The 10,489-nt window shown below is 29.2% G+C and overlaps 1 protein-coding gene across 1 annotated transcript; it reads left to right on the forward strand.

The window, feature by feature from the left end:
- Nucleotides 1–455: 455 nt before the first annotated feature.
- On the forward strand, nt 456–1,268 carry mRpS24 (mitochondrial ribosomal protein S24). Its single transcript, XM_088185539.1, has 3 exons — nt 456–560; nt 671–860; nt 925–1,268. Exons 1-3 carry the CDS (start codon nt 528–530, stop codon nt 1,212–1,214), a joined length of 513 nt encoding a protein of 170 aa, XP_088041665.1. The 5' UTR covers nt 456–527; the 3' UTR covers nt 1,215–1,268.
- The last annotated feature ends 9,221 nt before the right edge of the window (nt 1,269–10,489 follow it).

Genomic DNA, 10,489 nt, shown 5'->3' on the forward strand with positions numbered 1-10,489 from the left:
CGGGAAACAATATATCACCGAAGGACAAAAATCACATTTAGGTCACAATATTCCCGTTGCACAATTCGACCTCAAAAAGTGAATAGTAGTGGCGTAAACCCAAACTTCCCATATCTTTCTCAATTATGAATAATGATGAAATGGATAGCTCTTGAACTGACTGTATTAACACAAATATGGTATAGTATCGATATTATCTCTTCTTTAAATATAAAACATTTATCGTCTACTTTAAATTACAAATTATAAATATCTAAATAGGGTATTAGTCGTAGAAAAATGGGTAAATAAAATGATTGTAAAATTGTAATAAAAATATGTTATTATCCAGCTGTATTATAAAATAATTTATAATTTTGAAAAAATCATATTAGTTTATTGTTGTAACGCTGTTACACGTTCTATAAAACTTTTCCATTTGATTACAAAATTTATGTATAGTAACTATAAACTCACTCAGTTACTATTAAAATGCACAGCTATTGGTTTAATTCATTTGAGGTTATGTCAATCTGTCATTGAATAATATGGCCGCTCTTCTTTGCAGCTCACTTAAGCCGGTATTTATCCGATTTTCTTGTTTTAATCAAACATTAAAATTTTTATAGTATTTTTAATGTAATTAAATATTTTTCTTATTAATTTTCATATATTGACTATGATTTTTCAGATTTGTAATAGTTTGATAACGAGAAATGTAGACCTTTTAAAATGCGGACTCCACACAACATCCGTGGCTTGTCGAGTCCAATCCGGCAAATACCGAATCACTCCAAAGAAAAACAAACCTCTGACTTACGAAATGGCCGTACCGCCACACTACATTTTCCATAGAAAAAATTGGAACTCTTGGAACACATGTAATATACTTTGCCATTATTATTTTATTTAAAATTACTTTTTTATTGTAATATTTGTCATTAGCTAACATGGACGGTGGACTGAGACGCTCCGAGACGGCCGTCGAAGACATGTTCATACGGAAATTCATAGTTGGGACTTGGCACGATATGATCATGACGGAAGTTATAATCAAACGACAGTTTAATCACATTCGGATTGCAGCAATCGTAAGACAAGCTTTGATACCTACCAAGATGTACTTCCTCATCGGATACAGCGAAGAACTCCTGTCTAACTGGTTGCAGTGTCCTGTCACTATGGAGATTCAAACGGTGGAGAAGAAAACAGATGTTATATTCAAATACATTTAAATAAATTTATAGTCGTTATTTTTAGTTGGTATATAAAATAAAAAAAAATTAAAATCCGTGTAATTTTATTGTAATTACCACACATTAGGATGCTTTATTGAGTTAACCGTAATTAAAAGCGAATATACTTGTTAGTTTTCACTGTAGTCTCCAAGTCAAATAAAACACAGCTTCAGAAACTTTTTCTTTTGGCAGACCGGTAGCAAAATTTTCCATTGCATTGCGGACCGGTATCAAATTAAAAATCACGAAGTTTGTTTAAATGCATGATTATCTAATTTGATATGGACATACTATTATCGTTTAATAATAATTGTTGTAAAGTTGTTTTAAAATAATAAAAAAACGTACTAATAATTTTTTTAATATGAGATATTTGTTGTCTTTACGAACAATATTATAAAAGATTTAATAAACAAGATTATAAAATAAATTTTGTTATATGGTAAAAAATTATATACAATATTTAAAATTAAAAATACAGAAAGCTTTCGGAAATAAACTTAAACATATTAAAATAAATTTAAGATAACTATAAAGTTATTTTTGACCAAACATTAGTGAATAAAATGAAAACAATGTTAATTTAATGCGAAAGGTGAGCCTATTTATTATTTACAAGCTTATCAAATTGTGGATAGTTTTACACGTAGAGGAAAACGAAAATCTATATTGTTCCAGTACTTTATTTTGATAATGCTCATGGACGAAAAAACAATTTCGCATAGGTAAATTGCAGGAAACGGTAGAAGAGCTTTTAAAGCAAGTTTAGAATATTATGTTTTTAATATTAATCCAATAATTTGTCTTGCAAATCTGCTTTTGATGATTGATTTTGGATCCATTCAGTTCCTGTTCATGGATCATCTTACCTTGAAAAATAAAATTCGAAACGATCGATTATGTTGGTTAAAAGTCCAGTAATGACTTTGTTAAGATGAAACAGAAAGCATTTCACCTGCATCAATGATGGTTGCTGCTAAGTTATGAAACATATCATAACAATTTTTAGACACTCGGCTCTCCCATGCTTAAAGCTAAAAACGGTCATCTCGGAAATTTTGTTAAACTGGTACCGATGGTATAAAACCAGGACAAACCCTACAAAACCGGGACCGATGTGTGAAACTGAGACATACGATAAGTATTCATAACCATCGATCTTGTCAGTCATTGTGAAGCACGAAGCTGTCTTTCCAGAGCTGGATTTAGATTAATAGGCATTCTATTTATGAAGCTCGAAAATCGAATATATGCTTAAAAACTTTCAAAAGTGAATAAAATATTTATATAAAGGCAAATCATAAATAGAAAAGAATTGAATTATATCAAATAGTTACCGAACATTATTCATAACCACTGGGAAGTCTTTTGAATGATATGCATTTTTCTGGCCAAATTAAATGGGGGGGAGAAGATGCTCTCACCTGCTCCCACTAAGTGACGTCCCTGCTAGCTGATCTTCCATATCAAGGCGTCGAATTATAGTGGTATTTGAAATAGGTACTTTAGCTTCTTTTTCGCCGCTGGCTCATCCAACATTTCTAAGCATACATCCTTCGATGAGCGTTTCGCTAATTGTATGTTTTTTTGGCTTTAGCTCATTTTGTTTTTTTTTCTCAATACAGGCGGCTCTCGACTTTCGCACATAATTGGTTCCTGAAAATGTGTGCGAATGTTGAATGTCGAGGGAAGTAAAAAAATTGAAATTGTGTGTATTTTAAAATATTTATTTATCAAGTAAATATAATATGTTTAAGAGGCGTTTAAGAGACTGTTTTCCACTACACTTTTTCTTTTCTTCATATAGTATTTTATAACATGCTATGTTCTTATTGATCGCCCCACGCACTTGAGATATGCGTTCTCCATTGGGATCACAATCTTCCATAATATTTAAGAATTTGTCAAGGTGCGTGAAGGCTTCATTCATATTTTTCATTGTTAAAGAGTTTTCCAAAATAAACTTGTCTCATCTATTAAATATTTGGCTAGAGGAATATTCTCCATCTTCAATAATTTTGGATAATTAGGAAATAAATTCTTTTGTAGCATCTTTATCCGCATCAGCCGATTCTCCAGTAAATTTAATATTATTAAAAGAATACCTCATTTTAAAATTGTAGAACCAACCGTTACTTGCTTGAAGAACCGTGTTAAAACCTTTTTTTAATCTTCCTTCATTCCAAGCTTTGTTCAAACTAAGAGCTTTTGCTTGAATAATTGAAATACTCAGAGGTACATCTTTTTGATGTTCGTCATCGATCCACGATAACAAAGATTTTCCATTTCATCCATGTTTTTGTTTGCTGTGTTTTTTGGAAACATATCATTAAAGATTGTGGAAATATATCTTTATTTTCAACAATTTTGAACGTATTCTTTAATTTTATTTTTATTTTGCAAAATTAAACGCATGGTAGACCTGTTTGTATCATACGAACGTCCGATTGAAGCAAAAGATTCACCGCTATCAGAACGTCTAATAATTTCTATCTTTGTCTTGAATCGTGTGAAGTTTATGAGTCCTTGATTTATTTTTGTTCGTATCAAAACAAGTTTTTCCGTTTCTCACTCATGTTTATATTTTTTTTTTTTTTTTTTTTAATTAAATTTAAAAAAATTGTTTTTTTCTTAAAATGTGCGAAATAGCGAATTGTGCGAAAGTCGAGGGCGGCCTATGTACTTGAGTGCCGCTCCAAAATTCATGGTCCTTCATGCGCCTCTGTTTTGTTTCGAAATAGGTGACAATGAGATGCTTCTTCTTAACAAAAAAATGCTTTTACGCCTTTTTGTAACATTTGTAAATTAAATGTTTATCGACGTATCTACTATGACCGAAATTCGCAGAATTTATTCGAAAACAATGTTGTCAAAGCCTGTCCTTTATTATCGTTTAACTAATCGGTAATGATTTCCATGAGTTTCTGAATGGGTATATTCTGAGATATAATTTGTTTCTGTATAAAAAAATATATGTATAGAGATTAAAATATGTATAAAAGTATTTCAAAATAAGCATTCCACATAAAATAATTTGATTTATTTTAACTTATGTTAAATATTCACAAAAGTGATGTTGCGAGTTTCAACATACGTAAATTAATACGAGAAATTACATACGTATAAATACTAGAGATGCTTGCTTTTTATCCTCTATAAGTATGAACAGGCACATTTGAAAAAATGGGATCTACTTGGTGAGAATTCGGATGAACTCTCGTGTCCCAAGTTAGTGATATCAAGCGAAAGTGAATAAGATGCACTCTGTATGCGCTTATATACGTTTGGTCTGACTGGGAGAGGTTTCCTTACTCATCCACTCTCAACGCGATGACTAAATACGAAGATTTGATGGTGTAGGATTTATTTATTTGTCTTTTCCTTTTAATGAAGATTTGGCAACCTCGCACTTATCAACCTACTGTATTTGTCAATGTAATACAAAAGCATTTGTATTTGTAATGGCTCCGAACGACCGTTAAGGACGCTTTTATCCATTTGCTCGGATTCTGATCCTCGTCCAATATGCATTTGTCGGCATAATAATGGATAGTAGACTAATAGCATTTTCATTTATTGCGTTTTTAACGCGTATATACACAGCGCCTTTTATTCACCGTCAATTCAAATAAAAGCTTTACACCTCACCGATAGTCTAGTCGGTGGTGTCCACGCCCTCTTCGGATAATTTTCGATAGTAATAAAAAACTGATCTTCGATACTGATACATTGTTAAAATATCAGATATGATAGTTTAACAATGGCAGAAAATCAGTATCGAAGAAATGATTAAAAGAATAAAAATAGTAAAATTTCATCCAAGTATTTTATTTCATCATTTAAAAGATGTAAGTTTTCACAATGGTTACAAACATATTGACACATGAGCTCGCGAAAAATTCTTATATATATATATATATAAATATATATCGGAAATAAAATTGTGACAAGACACTCGAGGGCCAAAAGTCAGAAAAAATATTCTCTCAATACTACGTCTGAATCTTGTACGTTTCGCATATAACAATAATTACATACAGTTGTTAAAATCACATACAAATGCGTTTGTGGCTTGACAATATTTTTTCTTAACGCTACAAACATTACATACATACATATATAGAAGTTATTTATTACACGGCACATTTGTACAGTCGGCCAGACACCTCACAAATGTATAAATATTTGTACTTTTTTCTCAACTGCTGACAATATAATATATTTATAATTTATATGCGGACAAAATACAATTAAAAACATTATCACGTTACTCAGTGTGATGCGTGTTCAGGTATTAACGTATATTGTCTCTATCACAGTGTTATAAAGCATAATCTTTCACAATGGGGGCGAAAGTCTAAAAAGACGATCGTAAACCGTGTACTTTTTTTCCTTTAAATATATTTTTAAATATTGTATTTTTTAATTGTGCAGTCTTATACTTGAGCCACTTAGTTCATCCGGAATATATTCGCTTAACAACAACGATTTAAGTCAAAACGGCCAAATCTTATTACATACATATAAATTACAGATGTCTGGTCGACACATAACAAAAATGATGATTTTTTCAACAAAATTAAAAAAAAAACAATACTTTTACATCTTTGAGCTTTCGATTGTAAGTCTTATACTATCCATCGTTCTACAATGCCTAATGTGAGGAATCTTTTGATATATTTCCAATTTTATTATAAAATATATAACATTTCTTTTTATTTATGTAAAAAAGATTTCATCAAAACATTATAAACTACATAGAAATAAATTAAATAGAGAAATACGTTCACCCTGCTTATGTAGTTTGGATCTGCGTCGACGCACATACGAAGCATTCAATGAGATAAAATACGATTCACCGTCGTTTTAATAAATCCTATCAGAATTTTCTTTGTACTTTTGCAACAATATATTAATTTGCGTGTGAATATTATTTACATGAATTAAAATACCAGTCCGATTTGTCATCATTATTGAAAGTACATTTGCTTTTTTTTTATAAACATATCAAAAATAGATGGAACAATATTCCTGTTCTTGAGGATGATGATAATTTGCTAATACAGTAGTTGGAAAATTCGTCACAATCGATATTCTCTCATGTAATAAGGATAAATCAAGAGTAAAATTATATCATTAGATTAACGTCGAGTAATGAATGATTTTTTTATTTATCTTTTGATTTACCCTAACTAAATGCTTCTATTTAAAAATTGTGTCGATCAAAACGCAGAATAATCTTTAATTGGACACGTAAACGCGTCGCCTACAATACTTTACACATATGAAAATCGCACAAAACTCAATCCAAAGTATCGTGATTAATTGCACTGAGATTTGTATTATCTTGACAAAAAGACCGATCAAAGCCAAGGCACCGTAATTGAACTACAGTTTTTACAGAACTTATCTTAAATTTGATATTTTTTATTTAAAGAGATGCGAATCTGAAAAAACTATAGTGCGATAGATTTTTGTCAAAAAAATAAATAATAACGCAAGAGCCGGGTGGTCGTAAAAAAATGATTGCACAATTGGAGACTAATGAAAGAAGTATTAAAATTTCCCTTACATTATTATGATTTTTTGTAAGTACACCGAAGATTGCTCCTTTTTGTACTAGCGTTTTATTCGATAGGATTTCCGGGCAAATCACACACAGGCACGTATATATTTGTGGACTAAAGACGTAGAACTTACACGCGTCTTTGTATAAATAAAAAAAATATATATATATAATTATGTATACACATTTTATGTAAATAAGAATTTTTACGCTGGCACATTGTGTTTAAAATGTCTTAAGAATTTTAATAATTAGTAACCATTCCGTTTGTTGACTATACAAGAAAAAATTACGGAATATTCTCAACACGCACGTAAACTCATCGCACAACTGATTTTACAGCTAAAAACACGCCAATTTTGGACAATTAGTTAATGTGATTCAATATCGTCGATGACGTCAATTTTCATCTAATTTATTTAATCCCCTTATATATATTATATTTAATAATTAATCTCATCTATTCAATCATCAACAATTTCGCCGAAAATTGTCTCGCTAATATACACCACATAAAAAAAATTGATTGAAAAAAAGTAAAATCACCCTAAAAAAATTGATTCTTAACGGGAAAATTGCATTATATGTACAAAAATAATGTGATATAGTACAGTTGGCAAAAAAAGACCTATTGTGTAAAATGAAATTAATTTGTAACAATCTACGTTTGCTTGTGACTACCGTATTTAACATCTAAAGTAAACGAGTGATATTTTGTTGATCTATAAAAAAATATAAAATATAATCTGGGCAACTATTTAATGCTAATATATATAAGTACGTTACATTATCGTTACGGAGATCTATACATGCACGCATGTTACATACACAAATTTATGCATATGCACACACATACATACGCATTAGGGATTTACACAAAATTCATTGTGCTGACATTTCACCAGCTATTTACATCAATTATCTATCATATTACTATACATCGATGAATTCATAAGGGAAAACGAATTAATAGTTGAACTTTACATATAAAAAAATAGCCAGTGAAACGTTCTACAACAAAAATGCAATAAGTTCGAAATAACTGAAATTATAATATTAATAAACGAAGTCATAAAAAACGCACAACTTTAAAATTTATAATACATTTGCACACCGATCCTATTAACTATTTCGAACTGTCTTGCAGCAGCTTTAAATATTCTTTTGTACGATTTGCATACACCTTAACAATATTGTACAAACTCAGTTTACACTTTAGCCAACATGTTAACGTCAACCTTAAATTACTTGACGTTTATTCATAAATAATTTAGCAATATTGCACTTTTTTTTATTATATACTTGAAGTTATTCGAGCCCTTTATGATTAATATAATAGAGAAATTATTGTCATGAGAATCAAAAAAAAATATATATACAGACGATATGTGTTTAGAATAGAAGCTAAATAAACATAAACAATCAAAGGTTGACATTAATACAATTCATTGACTAGCGTGTGCGAGTGCAATCATATAACGCATTACATACGCACACACAAATTCATATATGCTAAAATTATTATTATATCATCACAGTGTAAAGACGTTATCTTAATGAGATAAAGATTATATGATTTGATCAATTCTTACATATGAACGAATGAATATAAAACAGAAATGCAAAAATACGTTAATATCACAAAGTTTCGCAACAAAAAAATAAGGAATTATTAAATATACGTACATTATTTTCACTTGAGGTGATCTATAAAAAACAACATATTCACAAACGAGTTATGCTATATATTTATTGTTATTAAAAAATATGAAAAAAATTTGGTCTGACTAAAAAAAATATACACTTTTCGCCGTAATATACATTTTTTTTAAATTTATAATAAAAATCATCTAAAATGAATATAGACAAATACATTGCTATAGGAAATGTAATAAAAAATTCATGCAAAATTTTAGAAGCGCAGGTATAAAACGCTCGTCATATCAAAACGCACAGGTACTTTTAACGTTTGGAAATGCTTCTCATTTAGCACCAATTCAATTTAAACATATACATATATAATAATCTATTGTACAATTGGTATATAAGTAATTTTTATATTTTTTTTTCTTATATCAATATAACATCAAAGTGAATTATAAACATAACGTTTCGGCTCCGTAAAAGTAAGATTCGTTATATCACAATTTTATACGTGGTTATCAAAGTCAGATATAAAATTATACATTTTTAGAAAAGAGAATATATTTAATACTTAATACTATCAGGAACAAAAGTATTTTTACAACTTTGTTCAAAACTTTACGTTTCGAGGTGTTTTCTAGATATATAGTATATACATATATTATCACAGTCTCGTTTGTAAAGATACATTTGTTGCCGATAATATTCATACCGAAAAAAAGCTATATTGCTCTATTTTATAACTAATAAATTGGATACGAAATATTGTTCGTTCATACATAAAACGTTACAAATATAATATAATTAATTAAATAAAATACCCGCAAATACATCAATCTTTATAATAATTATACAAAGTTTAAGCGTGTCATTGTCTTTCAAACATTACTTAATACATAATAATTTTATCACCTCAAAGTCAAAGTGGTAAACGTTTATATTCACAATATCATTATAGTTATACACAATCTGATCGACGATTGCAAGCGGGAAAAAATTGAACTTTTTCTTCAAACGCCGAGATAAAGTTCAATCCGTAATCGTTTGACAAGCGTCGATAAACAACGGCATTATTGACTATCAAGACAGCTCCGATGTTTCATCGAATATGGTCGGCAAAAGTACAACAAAGATCAACTTGTGCGCGCATAATCTAAAAACACATTTTTTTACAACATTTTTTCTTTATTATAAATATATGTATTTAACTCGTTGATTTTTTCTCTTTAGTAACAAGAATATAGATTTTTATTCATCTTTCCTCTAATAAAGTCATTAAAAAATACACAATCATTAAATTTATCTTGTTCCAACAACGTTGATAGTGAAAAAATTGTGGCCGGATGAGACGTTTTACAAAAATGAGCTATGAAAACGGGCAGTGCATTGATTCGTATATATATATATATACATATACATGTATATATACATATCACAATCGCTAAATAATTTTGGAACAAGTCAACAAATCGGGACAAAAGAGCAAATTGTACGCAAAATCAGGATTTGTCATATTTGTTATCAAGCACTTAATTAAAAAAAATTAACGATTATAACATTACATAACCATAAAAAAGTTGTCCGAGTCGATACGCACACGTAAAAGAACAAACACCGTTACAAAATATATGCTATGCAATCAACAAACGACAAAATAAAAATATACATCATTACATTGAGAGGGATGAAAGTTTATGGATGAAAATGATTACAGTTTCTAACCTAAAGAAGCTTATACCTTAGAGAATAAAATAATAAACTAACGTGGAAAGTCCAAATTCAATGCAGATTCGCTCTTTGACAATAATTATAATTAAAAAAAAGATCACCAAACTCTCTGATAATTTGAATGTTTCATTTCATGTCATATATATTATATATATTTAAAATTATAGTAAAAAATATTGTAGTAAGTAATGAAAATAAAAAAACATTAATTTATCAGTGAATCAAGAATGACTTTTTTTCAACATAAATCACATTTTTCGGCTCAAAACTATACAAAATTCATCTAATACAAATATTGAGAAGTCACAATAATATAATTTATAATGCAAATCTA

The sequence above is a fragment of the Plectrocnemia conspersa genome, unplaced genomic scaffold (genome assembly GCF_051122295.1).
Source record: "Plectrocnemia conspersa isolate PC_06_02 unplaced genomic scaffold, ASM5112229v1 ptg000005l, whole genome shotgun sequence".
Taxonomy (NCBI): domain Eukaryota; kingdom Metazoa; phylum Arthropoda; class Insecta; order Trichoptera; family Polycentropodidae; genus Plectrocnemia; species Plectrocnemia conspersa.